The sequence below is a fragment of the Patagioenas fasciata genome, chromosome 1 (genome assembly GCF_037038585.1).
Source record: "Patagioenas fasciata isolate bPatFas1 chromosome 1, bPatFas1.hap1, whole genome shotgun sequence".
Lineage (NCBI taxonomy): Eukaryota > Metazoa > Chordata > Aves > Columbiformes > Columbidae > Patagioenas > Patagioenas fasciata.
Genome location: NC_092520.1, coordinates 146,467,449 through 146,485,836, shown reverse-complemented (window position 1 = coordinate 146,485,836; position 18,388 = coordinate 146,467,449). Strand labels below are relative to the sequence as shown.

Genomic DNA, 18,388 nt, shown 5'->3' with positions numbered 1-18,388 from the left:
GTGTCTCTCTCAGTGAAAACAGGTCTGGTGAGAAGGGCTGAGCCCTACAGATATACATGTGATTTTCTTGAGAATGTAGACAAGCAAAGGAAAACCAGATGTGCTTATTTCAGGATGACAAGATAGCATTGTGTCTGAAATGAGGTATTTCTCTGGGAAGGAGAGGATGAAAGCATGTTTTTAAACAGTTGTTCAGTTCTAAAAATTGAGGCGACCATTGATTGTTGGCAGAAGGGTGGGGGAGCAGAAATGAAAGAGAAAAATGGGATGAAATTGTCACATTCTTGCACCAAGAGTTGTAGTGGGGAAATTGAGAAATAATTTGCAGGAATTCTCTGTTTAGACTGGATCAGCTTCTGCCTTCGTGAGTCAAAAATAATAAATAAAGTATTCTAACATCATAAAATACCCATTAAAAAGGTCTAGTAGCAGTAAGTTTTTGGAAGACAAGAAAAAAATCACACCAGGTTTACACTGGGAAAGCTTTAAGCCTTCAGCATGTCAGATATTTTGGGAATGATTTACCACCTTTTTCTCAAAATAAACTGTAAACTCAACAAGATGGAGACAGAAAACAGGCCTCCCTATTGAACTTTGACACAAGAATAATGAAACCATCCATAACCCACATTTTATTTGTTTGGGATTTTTTTTCTCTCTAAATTACTTTAAAAAAAAAAAAAGTTTCTTGCTAGAAAAAGGGAGGAAAAAGGTTCATTTTAAAAATATTTCATAATCTTTTAAGCACAATTCATCTTGGTTTCTAGCTAGCATTTTCAAGACCGTCCTTAGGGATGTGATCCAAAAACTGCTAACACCAGAGCTGAAAGATTTTGACTAACTTCACTGGAGTTCAAGCTTGCATCTAAGCCAGACTCTTCACCTAATACAACATTTCACAGAGCACTGTCACCAACAGGATGATTCAGTTAGCAGGAACAGGAGCAAACTTCCTAAGAGGCAGGAGCAGGACATTCTCAGTGGGTTCTCAGTGACTGAAGATCCCCTTGACACTGGAGATGGATCAAGAGAGATGTTTTGCTGTGTTTGGAGCAGAGGACACTCTGGAGTAAGCATCCTGTGGCAGAGCACCACTGAGCAGTGTGTCAGCATCTCTCCTGTACTCTAGTTCCTGTGTTATACTGACATACAGGCACCTTAGAATTGTGTGGGTTTCATCTGTAAACGCATAAAAATAGTCGTAGATCAAGTAATACCTTTTAAAATCTTTTATGAGCTATTGGTTTTCTCCATGCCATCTCTCCTCCACTTTATACTAATTTGTATTCAATACTGCTACCCTGAAAGCTTCTCTAAAACTTCCCAAGAGATCTATCATACCTCGCCTGTTTTCTCAGGTTTCTAAAATTAATATAGATCAATTATTTAATATATTCAATCACTTTCTTTAAGCCATTTACTGCAGATATAGCCAATTATTCAACATAAAATACAGCCAGATCATTTAATCACAACCAAAAATGTGATTTATCATCATATTCAATTAGAATCTACTGAAGGCAGTGGCAAAAGTCCCTTTCATTTGAATAAGGATCAAGCCTTTATTTTACCGTGTCATAAGAATAATGCATGGTAATGGAGAAAGCTGGGATACATACGGGATTGCAATTTCAAACAGATTGTTTTGAATTAGTTGCTTTCCAAGCATGATGATGCTGAGCTGAATACAGAGTTCCATCAAACAGCCTCCTGGAGCACACTGCAATTAAACAAAACCATAGAGTGTGAAGGAAGTAAGAGAATTAATTTAAAAGTATCCACCTGGGAGAGATAGTGATATCTGTATGTGCCCATTGCCCTGCCACCAATTTCCACAGGAACACAGAGCTCGTTGATCATTGCAGTTCTGTGCTTAACAGGGTAATTCATCTCCACTCATAAAACTACATTATGAAAAATATACAGGGCTCTGAAATAACTTTCTGTGCCCTGGGGCTACTATATTTCCTTTTAAAATATTTACTATATAATCAATGTAATAAACATTATGCAGTATCACCAATAGTCTTCCAACCTGATGTCTCCCAAGGGTGAAGAAAGTCTTCGATCTTGTAAAGGCTTATGCATAAGCTTTATTGTAAAACCTTGAGTACGTCTATCGATTTCCAAGGGAATACTTGCAGCAGTTCAAAGGAATTTTGGAAAAAAAAAAATGCAGGCTTAACACAAAATGGTTAGAGCTTTTTACGCTATTTAAATTCCTAGACTTTTGGTGAGCTACAGGATGAGAAGCCAGTTTCCAGTTCTATCTCTGCCATAGATTTCCAAAGGGACTCAGGCAAATCATATAATTCTTGTGGCTTAGGGCCCAGCCATAAAGCATAAAGATGGTGAAGTTTCACCTAAGAAAGATTATCAGGTACTCAGGACTGCAGAAAGAACATACAGATGTCTCAGATGGAAAATCTGGGTTTATCTATTTATGTTGAAGATTTAACATCTTGTTTTAACATGTTTTCTGTTCTTCCCTTATTATCTAGACTCCAGTGAAATATGATGTACACATAGCTCTTTTTGTTAAGGATTTTTTTGTTTTAATTTCATATATACTTACTTCTTCCATTCGATAACCATCAAACACGTATACATAATGACCAGGACGGCCAACAAATCTGAAAGCAATAACAATATATGAAATAATATAAAAATAGGAAAAAAGTTAATTTTATCAACATAACTGTTCATTCATATTAGCTAAAGTATTTCAGAACTAGTTACTTCAACCTGAATTTTAGAAGACTAGACACCTATTCAGCTTTGATTATTTAAAAATATTTCAAAACCGTAGGCCTCTACAAAGGTTTTTCTACTATAGTTTGATGAAATAATTTCAATAAAATATTTTTTCTGTGCCAAATAATAATAACAACTTCTCTCTCTTGGTTACACAAAGAACTTGGGAACACATATCCTAGCTCACATTCTCTTCCATCTGAGTAATGCCCTGAATAGAGTTATTTACATGTCTATAAGCAGCCAAGGCTCTTCTGTCTACATGAAGAGAAACAGTGAGATTGTCTTCATTATAACCATACAACATACACACAGGCACAAAAAAGGTTAAAAAAGAAAATGGTAATTTTTCATTAATGTCTTACAATATTTACAACTGCTGGTAAAATGTATCATTAATTCTAAAATCAATGATGTTGAATAGGATTAGCGAAGAGTATAGATTAACAAATTTTACAGCCCCAAAAGGAACAGAACAATGGTATGAAACATAATCCAAAGGAAGTTTAAAAAATTTTGCCAAAGTTTGAGTAAACAATCATTTTAAGCTTCCCATTCAAAAGCATGTGTTATACTGTGGATAACTGGGTCCCAAAAGACAATGATCCTGAACCCATAGGAAGTCACACTTATTTAGCAAGACAGCTGAATTAGCTTTTTGGTCAACCAGTTCATTTGCCAAAACATGCAACTTCCAGTTGACTATTTCTTAATTTAACTTAGTACGGGTGAATAGAGAAAAACATTGAGAAAGTAATAGAGCAAGTGGCTCCATAAGTTTAGATGAAACAGGAAAATCTTTCAATGCTAAATGATGTTTCAAGAAAAAATAGCTAAAATGTGGGAAGTGAAGACAACTAAACACTATCACTCATAAATGCAACACCCTTTTTTAACTAGGGCAGTACTAAACGTTATGACCAGTCATTCAAAAGCAAGCTTTGGACAATCCTGTTCATGATATATTTTTCGCTGCTGGTGAAGACAGCCAGTCCCAGAAATAGTTAGGTAGCCCTTTGTGTCCATTTTTAAACACAGATCAACTAATATGGACACATATATATATATATGCACATAAGTATCTATATACACAAATAATACACAAATGAGTATATCTTACCTTCCTTTAAAAAAAGCAACGTAAAAAATTGGTGCATAAGAATTCACAAACTTCAGTAGAAATGCCTTCAAAATCAGTCTCTCCTCAAAGGTTTTCTCTGTTTTGGGTATCTCTGTGGGGAAAACAAAACAAAACAAAACAAAAAAAGAACCCAAAGAAATCACTCAGCAAATATATAAACTTCCCTGGTATCCCCAAATACAAAACCAAACTTCAAACTTTGAGGTCATACTGTTTTTTTTTCTTTTGTACTTTTAATTTGTACCAATGCACCCTAGTTCTGTCATTGACTCCTGATTTCCAGAAAGTGTTTCCAAATTTCCAGGTGGAAATCAAAGATTCTTTGCTAGAAACTTTATTAAAGAAAAGATAATTAACTTGAGTTTCTGAGAGACATCTGACAGCTTATCCCAAGTTGTTCCTGGCTGTCTGTCCAATAACATGGCAGAAAAAAACCCAAAACAACAGATCCTGACAGCTGGCCTGCACGTGACAATGCTTTACTTTTCCAGTCTCTTTTATTGCCTTGCTGAGAGACCTGGGCAGACCACATCAACTTCCCCTGCTTCAGGCCACATCCATGAAATCTTAGCATTGAAGCCTCTGTCATTCGTTCTGATACCTATTTTATTATTAAATATAAAATAAAATTAACTATATTTTATTAACACCTATTATTATTATTATTATTATTATTATTATTATTATTATTATTATTATTATTATGGATCTCCTACTAGTTATCTGGAGTTTGAAGAAAGAAAATTGGATCTTGATATTCAATTGCATAAAGCTAAAGCAGTAAAAGCAGCTTCAGTGCATATAAGCATATGTATATTAAGATACAGAGAAAAAAAAAGCCTTTAAAGCCTTCTTAACTTTGTGTGTACAAGATTTTTTTAGTATGAGTTTGTTAATGTGCTTAATGCTAAACACAAGACTGAGTACCTTTCCGAACAAGGTACTAAGTGAATTGTTACTTGTCATGCAAAAAAATGCTTTTTTTTTGCTAATACTTCTCCATTCCACTATATATATTCTGCATTTCTAGAAATCTTCAGATAACTTGTAAACATGTGTATTAAATATTTCCAGTATTCATTATTGCTCCCAGATTTATTTTCCATTTCCATGGAAATTTTCTAGCAACAGAACACATAGGTATGAGACAGGTGTTTTTCAAATTGACAGTAGGATCTTCTTTAAATGATTCTGTATGGGTTAAACTCCCATGCTCATCCTGACCAGTTAACTAACGTGAGAGCAGATAATTTTATTGTGGTATGTTCTTGACAGAATTTCTGTAGCACAGTGGAAATGTGAAATAATAAGGTAGATACAAATACTGCTGTATTTGTACAGTTTTGTTTTGGGGCACAGTTTAAGTGTCTTGGTTGCTTTGAAGTTTTTATCTCTAAAAAAGAAGAACAGTGTTTATTTGAGCACTAAACCAAACTCTAATGAGTACCCCCTGCCCAGCTTTATTTGTGATACTTTCAACCGTATTTTCATAAAAGGTCAGCACATAATCCAATGAATCCTAAGCCATCATTGGCTTGTACATATGATAAAGCTTAATTAACATTTGGAGGATTTTAACAATTTGTAGATGACCCTAGATAGATCCTCAAGACCAGAGCTCAGGGCAGCAGGAACATCAAATAACAGCGGTGCAAGTTTTAATTTGAGGGAGGAAAATCCTAGCCTTTCCTTTATGGAGAACTCCCACAAAGATGAGCTCAGCCTGAGGATGAAAATTTGCACACCATATATGGTTCCAGAGACTCACTCGGCACTTCACCCCCTCCCCACACTCAGATATACTATACCATAACAATAGAGGCATGCATAGAATTTATCCTTTTGCTGGTGGAGTCCGCTACACCCGAAGTGCATCCAGTCAGAATAGATGCATTAGTAAGAGTGAAAACTTTTCCCCAAAAAATTATACACTCATATGGTTTGTTGTGCAGAATGTCACATCAAAATTGGGCAGCTGAAACTTTCCAGGTAGAGAATGAGCTGAAATGTCTGTGGCATGGACCCTAGCTCACGAAGGAGTTGCTGCCTTTATAAGGCACAAACACAAGTACTTTTGATTTTGTCCCCATTTGACTGATCCTAGCTTGACCTGAATGAAGTTACAAGTGATCAAATGAGCTGTAAATCAAGTCTGACACCACCTGATTATTGAAGATGAGCTATTCAGCCTGAGAATACCTGAATATAATCTGCACTTTTACTGGTTTGATCTGTGATAAAGGGGGCATCAGCTGCCCACTTTGCTGGGTCCACAAAAGGTGTGTGAAGCCCCAGTGCATCCTGTATGAAATCTCTGTATTGGTTACAACAAAACAGATACTTTTTTCCCCCCAAGCATTGATTCAGCAGATACTGAGATCGATCCACTATTCTGATCCTATGATGAATCTGATTGCTATCAGTGGTACTACTCTTGTGTTTACAGGTGCAATTTTTCACTTGAACAAAGTTTCGAGTGTATTTGTGATTGGAATAGGTGCCTATGCTGTCAAGAGCTCTTTCTCCAACCCAACAAGTCTGTTCCTCAGCTTGTCGGTTAACCACAGTGTGAAAAGAGAGTATGTTTTGCTCTGCTCAGCAAAATGAAAGTTCACAAGGTAAGGAGCACTTATCAGCATGAATGAATTGTATTTTTTTTTTTAACATTTTGATTACATTTGGCATCTGAGCCTTGAGCTGGAGAAAGCTGCCTGAATGAACTTTCTAACTCATGTAATTTGTAGCACTAGAGATTACTCTTACTGGACCCTTCATAAACAAAACATCTGGTGGTTAATTAGGAATGTTGCCTAAATAAAGATAGTAGGATTAAAATCAAATGCAAACTGTCAGAGGAGCAATAATCAACAAGTAAGAAATTCTTGTTCCTTTTACAATTCAGAGTGGTGCATGTTTCAAAGGGAGAGATTTTCCTTCTGTGCTTTCCCCAGAGAGGCAACGGCAGTGGCTGGCCCTTCTCAGACTTTGCCTAGAAATTGCCAGAGAGGAGAATCATCACCTTCATCTCTTCCTGCTCTTTCCACACAGCAGTGTCACACTTTAACAATTCTGCCCTTTCTTACCTGGGCAGGTGCAGCAGACAGAATTGATCAGGTCACACACAGTTAGCAGTTTGTCAGTTACATGAAAGCTGAAAATCTGGGGTACAGTTTTCGCCTGGACAGTAAGTCTGTGCTTCCTTATGCCACTAGAACCGAGTTCGTTTGTGTGACCCTACTACATTCTGCCCAAAGTCTGATGCAAAACAGAAATAAACAAATTAACCCCATATGGAGGCATGCTGTGAAAATGAATTTCTTTGTCTTCATTACAAATGTAATCTAAACTATCAGTCCTTACTAGTGAAACTACAGGACCACATTTCAAAAATTCAGGATTGGGACTTTATTATGACAGCTAAAAAACTTGAGTTTATGCTTTTATTCAAAAATAAGACTAAAAGAGATGTGACTTTGAAACTGTCTTGAGAAAGTGAGAATAAAAAACACAAGTCTTAAGACTTGCTCAGGTTTTAATCTGAAGTTTGTTAATTCCAGCCAGCTTCACATTACTGTAGGTTTTACAGGGAGGGAATCTGCAGTTGCAAATGAATAAGTCAGGCTTCAATTGTCAAAATGTTTCTAATTTGGATGTCTAAATTTAGATGCTGACAATTGTCAGGTAGGAGACTTGCCACAATTAAAGACATTTGTGATTGCTGACTGATTTTCAATGTTTTGAATAACTGAGTTTATGCTCCTAGACTTCAAAGAATCTAGAATTAGAGCTGATGTATAAAACTGTGTGAAACAATACTTAATGACAGCTATAAGAATCTCATGTTAGGGCCTCATCAGTAAACATCTTTGTCCTAATTTATATAACAAAACAAATGTCAGCCTAAACCCTTAATAGTAAAAATCTTTGGTCTAATGTATACAAGAAAACAAAAGTATAGCCTAAACCTCTACAGTACTCAAAGGAATTACTCACTTTTAAAAGATTTAAATACATTGCAAGGCTTGTAACGATACAATGACATTCAAAAAAGAAATAAATAAATACAAACCCTAACTGAAATAGATATAATATTATAATAGTGTCCAGCACAGACATGCCCCTATATTGGCAAAAAAATGTTTTGAGTAGTAAAGATCTGGTAAAAATCACATCAACAAAATAAATGGTAAGCATTTTCCAGTGTAGCTTTTCTAGAGCCTGCCACATCTTTGAAATAACTCAATGACTTTCAGTAAACCAGGCTCCTAGAGGTGAAGATATACAACAAAATACATACCAGGTCAAAAATTTTCAGCCAGCTCTAGATAAGTAGAACTTGGCACAAAGCCAGTGCAATGCAGCAATACCAGCTGACATCCTGTAAATAGCACAGCTGCATTAACATGGCATTGCGACCAGGCTAATTAGTCCTTTCAGTGGCACACTGCATGTTGCAACTTAGACCCCCGTTCACAGGGGCATGTCTGAGCATCTTATGCTATAGGTCTGAATATTTTCACTGTCATTCTTCAGTGGAAAATATTCCTACTGAGACCTTCTTGCATACTCTTCTGTCAATACATGTAATGTACTAATGAGCAATGTGTTGAGATAGTTTTACCAATTTCTGTCAGCCATTTGGCAACAGCTCCATAAATTTCATCAAGTATAAGTATCACGACGAGGTTAATGATGACAGCAGTTGCAGTCACAGTCACTCGAACATTTGACCTGGTTGTCCCATTTGTGCTGAATGACAAAGCTGCTGCTGTGATGATTCGGTATACAATCACACCAAACACTGCTGAAAATGTCAGCATAATCTGCAAAGAAATGCACAGATTGATTAGTTCAAGTTTGGTGCTAGCATTTAAACAGAAGCTTTGATGGACATGTTGGCTTTGTCCCATGAATTGGTATTGTGTGGTTACTTCTTAGACCAATGATAATACGGAGATAATCAAACTAAAATATGAGAATTTGAAACTCTCTAACAGGGACACCATGAAGGAAATGGATGCAGAGCTCTGAACTGGCACGATGTCTCTTGAAGATGTGCATGTTCCCTCTGATTAAAGCTCTGCACATTATTCATGCAGTAGTGGTAAAACTCCAGTAGTTTGCGTTCAAATGCAGGTATTAAGTAAGGTCTTTTATCTGGCAATAGGTTCAGATGGCTTGGACTGAAGGACTTACATGCATGTGCCATTAAGTAAACCAGCTTTACTGGCTGAAACATCTTTACCTCTGCAAAACAGAAGTGGCACCTTCCTCTCCAGTTGTGTCTGCTCGATGTTCGCCAAAATTTAAAAAAAAAGAAAAAAAGTTTCCCCTTTTTATTATTTTTTAAGACTGACCAAAATAGGATTCCTAGGACTTCACTTTCAATTTCTGTCCCAGAAATCAATTGCTATCCTGGTGTCCTTCATGGGCTGGCTATAGCCCATGATATGAAGAAAGCCCTGCTACTTAAGGGCAAGTTCCCACAAGAAGAATTTGAATTTCACAGGACTGTGGTATTCTGTTTTCAAAAATGAACAAACAAACAGACAAAAAAAACAACCCACAGTCCATGATTAAAAGAAAATAAAATAACAATTTTAAACTGGCAAATTTTTGTACCCATGACAGGAAAGGAGGAGAAGGTACATTTTTCTCTTTGATTTTTGCCTTTGGCAAGAATTCCAACGTACATTCATAATTTTAGGTAAAACATCTAGAGATCCTCAGATGAAAGAGACTATCTAAATGTGAAAGATTAGACTATTGCAATTATTTCAAGGGGCCTAGGGGCCCCTTGATTCACAATACAGTTCAAGGAAATTTAATAGTTCATTTTAATGACCCAGTAATAGTTTATTGAATTCCTGTATCCACAGGAAGACTGTCTTATGAAAAAGTATTATTGCAAAAGAACCAGAACAAGAACTAGTGCTATATTAAAGGTTGAAGGTGAAAACTGGGCACATTTAATTTTAATGGGGAACTTATACTAAAAAATAATGATTTGGAGAAACTCCTGGAGATATCAGATGAAATTCACAAATATGTTTTGTGAGAAAAGAGTAGTAAAATGCTAGTTCTAGTAAAATGTGTAATTTTGACCAAGAAATGTTTAATTAATTTTAAATGAAATGTAGGTGAATGATGAGTTTTTGCTTCATGCTAATATTTTTCATTCCAATACTGATCTAAATAGGAAAATCTAAACATAAAACATTTTGAAAACACTTCAAATGACTTGAAACATTATTTCCTTTCCTTTTGTAGTATTCATTGTGCATATTTTTTATCTTTTCCTTTTGATTTACCTGCCCTACCAAACACACAGACAAAAATCTGATTCATGTTGAACATAATGATTAATGATAAGCATGTCTTGCTCTGACAGAAATGGTGCAGGAACATGAAGATCAGAACATTTGCCTAACTTGCCCCTCACAGAAGCAACCACTACATCTCAAATAAAGAGAGAAAACAAAAAAGCACCACCTGATTGTAATCTAATTCACCTTCCAGTTCTACAATCACCTTAAGCTCTTTTCTTAGTTTGGCTCATAGATTCCTTCCTCTTAATCACCTTCCAAATACTCTTTTTTCTGTTTCTTTTCCCTGTGGATTTCTTTGAAATTGACAATGGACAAGGAAAACCAGCAAAGTAAGCTTGTATGTATCATTCTGGAGATGATGAGCTCTCTGGGCCTCCATAGACACCTATCTCCATCGCAAGCTTCCACTTGGAAACAATATCTTAATAGCACAGAAAGAACAGTCATCAAGGACAGACATCACTAAACAGAGAAAGAGAAAATTTTAGGTTGTGGAAGTTGAAGAGCGAACCCTTAACCCTGACCAAAGGATTTAAGGGATTCTTAGCAATGAGTAAAATTACTGGAGGACGAGATGCACTCAGAGGCTTGCACTGTTGAGGTCATTTTAATCCATGCAGTGCCATAGCAAGATATATGAAGTTACTCAAATAAAAAGTTCTATTTGTTTACAGAACAAAGATGCTGGTTTTGCTAAAGCACCAGGGCTTCAGAAAATCTTTGGTTGCCCAGCTGTTTTTAAACATCTGCATAGACACAGATGGAAAAACACTCCTTTAGGAGTGTTCATTATCTGTGCATCCAGCAATAAGAGAAAACTGAGGAGGGCTTGTAGGGCTGTGCAGTAACTGGGAGTATAATTCTCATTTCCCAGATGGTCACTGAGAAGGAGTGGTTCCTATATCTTCACAGCACTTCTCCCATTTCTTACAATATCTTTTTTGTTCAAATTCCAGATCAGATGTTCACCTTTTATTCAAGTGCTAATTTTGGGTTTTGTTGTCATTGTCAACTTTTCATCTGGCCAGTTCTATTCCCTACTATGGCAGACAGTTTCTTCACTGAATATCTAAACTAGTCTGTCAAGGACTGAATTGCTTAGAAACAGATGTGAAAATTGGCTGCAGAAAAGGTCACCTACTGAGCTTGGTATGAATGAAGACAAACAGGAAAGCATACTAGATCTGAGAAGGAAGCTATAAAACCCCGTGGGCTAGACTGATACCTTCATCCAAGTAGGATAACAATTTAATGTCCAAATAGTTCTTGACTCCCCAGTGGGGCTATTCTAGAGTCAAGTATTATGCCATGTGAGTAAGAATAGGGCAATAACGTCCAAAAGAAGGAACAGGCTGAACTTTTGTGCCATGACACTAATTGATTTTCTTCCTTCCTGTGACAGAGCCAAATGCAATGAACCCAAAGAAAGGCTCCAGTGACGACATTGCTCCACACCATCGTGCTCTCTCCCAGCAGCTACCAACATTTTCATCACATACTCGGAAGTTTTTGTCACAACATACACCTTCTAAATGTGGAGTTTCTAAACCGTGACATATGTTATTACTAATCACACACAAGCTAAACTTGCATATGCCCAGCTGAGCTTTGACCTCCTGCTGCCAGTGGTCATATTGGGCAAAAATAAGGCCTATGAAATTCTGTTATAAAATCCCTGCAAAAGACACTGCTTAAACCAAGGTTGGTTCTTCTGCTACCTTTGCAGGGGCTTTCTGTACAACAAAAGAGTTATGATCAGATTTTAGGTATCTGTAAATGTGTAAATAATCCTTGGAATTATTTGGTAGTGTAAAATACCAAAACCAATTGGGCAACAGAATCAAACCAAACATTTTTTTTCAATTCACAATTTTAAGTAACAAACATGATACATAGCTTAATAAAGACAGAAGAAAAGTCAGAAAAAAATACAATGCAGTTCTTTCAAGAGGATTCACAAAAGCGAAGTGAACAAAAGAATTACATAAATTAAAAAGAAAGAGAAAAGGTTTTACAACAAGAAAGCCTTTAGCAGCTTCAAGAATCACCAGGGAAAGTATGGTGTGTACAGCTGGAGGAAGGAGAGACAGAATGCAGCAGCAGCATCCTATAGCAATGGATAATACCCATGGGTTTGTGTCACCAGACCCTTTGGGCCTGGAAAAGGTAGTAGTAAGAATTCAGTGATCACTTCTGCAGCACTAGAAATTGCAGCATATGAGTGTTCATTTGTGTCTGAATGTTCTATGTCTGTGTGCTGTATATGTGCACATGCACATGTAAATTTGAGATTTCATCACCTTTTATGTACATAGTGCTTACAGCTTAAAAAATTTTCTATGAGGATAACAATAACAGGGGTAGATGAGACCAATTTAGTTTCCCCACTGCAATTCTATTGCACAGACTGACAGCAAATTTGACTCTGGTCTTTCCAATTCCTGTCTAACTAACCTAGCGGGGAAAAAAAAAAAAAAACAAAAGAAACATTGCCTACAGTAAAGAGTAGATTGTAATCTTTGCATACAGTAAAAAGTAGATTGTAATCTCCACATGGGAAAGCAGAGCTGGCTCTCCCTCATCAGGAGCTGACTTGAATTTCATGCATGGTTTCTAAGTTGTCTCCTGTAAGTGCTTACATATTACTAATGCTTGCAATATACTAAAAATTTAATTGTGGCTATTTCTCCAAAAGGTGAAAGCCAGCATAGCTCCACCATTCACTAACAGGAGCTGAAGGATTGGAGTGCTACATTTTATTCTTATAAATCTATCTCTGAGATGTTGCAGCAAGCAGGGAGTGTAATATATAGGCTATGACTCAGGAAAGAACTTTAAACTCATGCTTAGGGGAGATCTAAACATGTGATGAAAGAGCCCATGTAAGCACTCTGTCTGTGAATGAATGACTTGTAAAAGCTAAATCGTGGCTATATGCTTAGTCATAGTCAATATAGTCTGCTTTAAGTCCCAACTGATACCAATTAGAGGTTCTGTCTAGAAAGGAAGTGCTTGGTATGGCCTCAGGACAATACACTCACTCAAAATGTTCATAGAATCAAAGAATCCTTTCAGTTGGAAGAGACTGTCAGGATCATCAAGTCCAACCATAACCTAATTCTAGCACTGAAATGTTTTAAGTACATACATATTTGTATGAATGATGTACCTAATATGTAGAGAAATATACTTAATCTACAATACCTTTATCTTCCTAAATAGATACATATATTTATAAAAAAGCAGACATTAATTTGACTTCAATGTGGATATAAAATGTTTTTGATTGTCAGAAAAATAAATTAAATCTTCACAGGACATCTGTTGCAGTCCCTGCAAATTCCAGTATATTAGAAATACACTTAGATATTCTAAAATAATTTAGTCCCTAATTTCCCATGTCAGATGCTCCTGTGGTATAAACAAGCATATTTCATTGCAATTTTATACTGGGTTTAGATATGAATACATGCTTTCATTCATGAATTTCTGTAATCAGAGGATAATGGGATCCTTGGCAAAGTAATTTAAGATTTATTAGCCCGGCTTTCTTATTGCTGTTTATAAAGCCTAGCAGCTTGATGACGTGTTTGTGGTCTGCTGGAAATTTCACTAGGACAGTGGTGTCCACACTTTACAGCTGGCTGACCTGCACACCTTATTCTCGTTCTCAAGTGCAGATTGTCTAGCATGATCTTCCTTGACTACAGTATAGTTCACCGCTGAATATATGTTGAATGCATACTTCTCAGCAACAGATTTATTTCACCTGTATATCATCTATTCAGTAGGTTCAACACTTCTGAATGTCATTCTGACAGAGCATATGCAATACTACACACACAAGCAAATACACAGTGGGCTTCCCTTCATCAGATACTGGAGGATGGAGCAGAAATCCTGTGGCAGAGACAGCATCTAGTAACGAGCTGCTGTCCTTAGAGCAAGTCATCCAGCCAAAAGCCCTCTCTTAAGGAGCCTTTGGAAAAAGAATAAAGCTGGAAATAGGCACTGAGCTCTGTGTCTTCGTAGTACGATACATATTTCTCACAAACTGTAGGTTATAACACTAGCTTTCTTCAGACCCATCTTAGAGAATACTAATTCAGGATTCCACTCAAGATGCTCATTGCAACATTTCTCACACTTAATAAATGTGCAGAAATGCAGATTTTATTACCATAAATAAAATCAATCCAAAGTTTGCTGCATATCCAGGCATACGGTCACTCCATGTCAGCTTCTCCTTTTCATCCTGTCACAAAACACAAAGATAAAACAATAGACATTACAGAAGTGCGCAATAGCAAATATTAGTCTTAGTAAGATCTATTATTGAAAAAAATTCTCGATTTCCATACTCCTGCTGTAGTTTTGAAGATGAGTATAAGAACTAGTACAGATATATTAAAGAATTTAGTTTCAAAGAAAATATTGTAAAAGTATAAATAAGACATATAGAAAATGTCTGTAAAAAAAAGAAATTATAGTATCCAACTATTATTTTAGTATTTAGAAAAATGTATTGAGCTCTTAACAAATTTCACAATGTCAAGAGGAAGTCTTGAGATTCACCTTAGTTTACATTTAGGCAGAGCAGTTTTCAACCATTTATTTTGAATTGCTTTTTGTAAAACTTCAGAACAATAGGGACAGAAATAATGAACAGAATGCTTTTTACCATTGAACCCAGATTTTTTGTCTAATGGTTACCTTAGCCAAATGCGGTCCCTAAGATAGTTCTTGAAAAGACACCCAAATCGTTTTCCTGATACTTGGTCTATAGAGAGAAACTACAAAGGCAAGTCACTCGTGATCTCTGCTGCCAGGCTTGTTTTCTTCATGTGCAAACAGCAACTCTTTATTCATTGCATAATTTAAAGCAACTGTGAGCAGTGAAATCTAGTATACTTTTACTCTCCCCACATGAACCTGACTCCATTTCTAGCAACATATACATCTACAGAGATATTTGAAAGTGGATTTCTATAAGAAATATAATTCCCTTCTCTCAAAATAGGTTTCTTAAAATAATAATAAGGTCATTACTTTGTTTAAGTTAAACTAAAACTATATAATCAAATTAACTAAAGAGAGAGAGCCAGCTGCTGTTTGCATTTCTGTGAACCACCATTGCTGTCGCATGAACTACTACTTCACTTACATTGGAGTTAACCCAGAGTTATTCTGAATTTAAATGAATTTAAATTAGATTAGAATTCAGGTCAAAGGTTTCAAATAAAACATTTCTAAGGCTCAATTGTCCTCAGATAAAAATAAAAATCAGGGAATATTATACCTTTGTAAAGGGCTTTCCCATGGAGTTTACTGGCATGTGGAATTAGACCAAAGATATTATCCTGTCTACACATCCATTGTGGTGATGTGGCAGTGCTGCAAGCACTGTGGGAAGTAGTATTACTCAGCATCCCCTCTTCTCAGTTCAGCTGTTGAAGCAGACAAATTAAGCTTGTCTCCTTTGGGAGAATGCTGGCAGGAGTGGGCCATAGCAAACCCAAGCAGAAGCACAAAGCACAAATAATTTGGCCCAATGTATGCAGTACATAAATACTCCATACAGTACATAAATGGAGTCCATCATTTAGTTGGAAGGCTACTTTAAATAGCATTTCTGTGAAAGCACAGATGCATTTCATTTCATTTTGGCTTTTACAACTCAGCAATTACATAGGACATAAGGAAGCTCTAAGTGATTATACTCCAAGAAGGCCTGAAGGACACCATGTCTAACAATTTTACTAGGGGAAAAACACTGAAGAAGCAAAACAGCAGAATGAGTTAATACTAGCCAAAGCAGTTAAAGGAAAGAATAAAATCTTTTGAAACCATACAGAGGTGGAAAGAGAAAATTGTGATCCATACAAAAGGGCCATGAAGAGGCAAAAGTGACCAAAACAATACAGCAGCAAAAATTTTTTGCGAAACAAGAAATCATAATATCAAGATCAAACTTTCACATATCCTAAATAATTCTTACCAAATCCTAAGGGATGAAGTGACTAAGATTTTTGTTTCATGTTTTGTTTGATTTTTGTTGTTTTTGTTTGTTTGTTTGTTTGTTTTGTTCTTTAATATTTCTGGTGATGTAAGACATACATAGTATTTTGAAATATTAGCCAGGATTCTGTCATGATCTATTGGCTTTCCAAGTCAAGGAAAAAAAAAAATCATATGCTGGAAGGCTCTTGATAACGTCAGTAATTTAAAAAACGGATAAATCAGGGAATACCTTAAGAAAGAGTTGTCCTTTATGAAAAATAAATAGCTATTTGCCATGTTTGCCCTACCTTTTCTTTTTTTTAATAGTAAAATTTAAAAAAATAGTTACAGGAAGGAAGAAAAACTAGGAAAATTGAGCAGTGATTGACATACAATTTTGGAGTTTAATATCAGAAGTTAAAGTGTGCCTAAGCCTGCATCTTTAGGCATCAAGAGACATTAGGATTTAGGGGTCCCAACTTCAGGACAGTTTAAGGACTGCAATTACAGTGTTTACCCTCATTAATCTCAGCATATGCATTAAGAATGCAGAGGCAGTTAGCAACACTAATCATTTTGGAAGTCCTAGGTTTAACACCTGAATATTTGTTTTACATAAATTATTGTTTTTCAAAAGCACCTTGTGCCTGATTAGTTCAATAAAATAAGTTCCTGAAACAAAGATTTATGAGCAAAACTGATTCTTAAAATTTCAGTTCATTACTGGTATTAAATGAAATATGGACTGCCTCTAAAAAGATTACCATGCTAAACAGGATAAAAATAGTCCTTTCTCTTGCATTGGGTTGACCTTGGCTGGCCACCAGATGCCAACCCTGCTGCTCTATCAGTCCCTCTCCTCAACAGGATGGGTATAGAAATTAAGATGATAAAGCTTGCGAGTTGAGGTAAAGACAGAAAAATAACCTACCAATTGCTATCACAGGTAAACCAGACTTGACTTGAGAAAAATTAATTTAATTTATCACTATTTAAAATAAATTTGGATGGTGAGAAATAAAAACAAATCTATAAACTCCAGTTCCACATTACTTCCCTCCCAACTTATTTCTAGGGCCAAGTTCAGTCCTTCTTTCCTGACTCCTCTACTTCTCTCCCCAAGTAGTGCAGGAGGATGCGAAGTGGAAGGATATGGAGTCAGTCCATAAGAGCCCCTCTCTGCTGCTTCTTCCTCCTTACACTGTTCCCCTGCTCCAGTGTGGATCTTTCTACAATCTGCAATCCTTCAGGGGAATCTCCGCTTGGACACCTTGGGTACCTCTTCCCCTCCTGTTGCTCTAACCTTGGTGCTTTTAGGGCTGTTTCTCACACTTTTGCCTCTCTCTCCTCACTGTCAGGCAACATTTTACCCTTTTTTACAAACACTTTTCCAGAAATGTCACCATCTTGCCAAGGGGTGCAGCTGTGCCCTGCAATAGGTCCATTGGAGCAGCTCCAGCCTCCCGTTATAGAAGTCACCTCTGCAGTCACCACTATCAGTGCCTGAGCAACAGTACCCAGTACATACAGAGTGTTGGTGCAATGACATAAGGAAAATCACGTCTGTTTTTTAACACTGAACAAGACAAAACAAGTTGAATGGAGTTCAGTGGAGTGACAGACACTTCAGCAGTGCTTTCCCAGTCTCTTCTTGAAATGGATGAGATGAAGTGGGGAATTAGGAACAGAAAAGAGGAGAGCATGTGCATGGGAAAGGAGGAGTAGATAAAGGAAAAGAAGGTCAGCATGACATCTAGTCAGCTTTCTCTTTCATGTATATGCTTTCTTTAACCTTAGGTGACTTTAGCATGTTGCCATTCTCCTCAGCATCTAGCCAAAAGGAGATCAGAACAATGTGCCCAAGTTGCTATGCCATTATGAGAAGAAAGAAAAATCTGGATGAAAATACTACCAAGTTACTTAGAGACCATACATGACTCAAACCAAATTCTGAAATTTATATCAACATAGCAGGCTGCTGAAAGATACTTTCTGTAAATGCTCTTGCTAAGAATACCAAATCTGTAAATTTATTTTCTAGCTCACCTGATTCTACTCTCTGGCAATAGTGCCATCTAGCTGCTGCAAGACTGTACTGTTAGGTATTAAGAACACCTTGTCAGTGATCAAAATGTTACACTTGCACTCTGCAGCAAGGAGTGTT

General features: G+C 36.5%; 1 protein-coding gene across 1 annotated transcript in view; it reads right to left on the bottom strand.

Annotated features, from left to right (window-relative positions):
* The window catches only part of ANO2 (anoctamin 2), a 175,253-nt gene that overhangs the window by 31,956 nt on the left and 124,909 nt on the right, over nucleotides 1–18,388 (bottom strand). The window contains exons 15-19 of the mRNA XM_071803662.1: nucleotides 14,405–14,479; nucleotides 8,517–8,718; nucleotides 3,875–3,986; nucleotides 2,576–2,633; nucleotides 1,620–1,720 (exon numbers count right to left, since the gene is read on the bottom strand). Of these exons, the coding sequence (XP_071659763.1) occupies nucleotides 1,620–1,720; nucleotides 2,576–2,633; nucleotides 3,875–3,986; nucleotides 8,517–8,718; nucleotides 14,405–14,479 (548 nt within the window). The remainder of the gene's footprint in view (nucleotides 1–1,619; nucleotides 1,721–2,575; nucleotides 2,634–3,874; nucleotides 3,987–8,516; nucleotides 8,719–14,404; nucleotides 14,480–18,388) is intronic.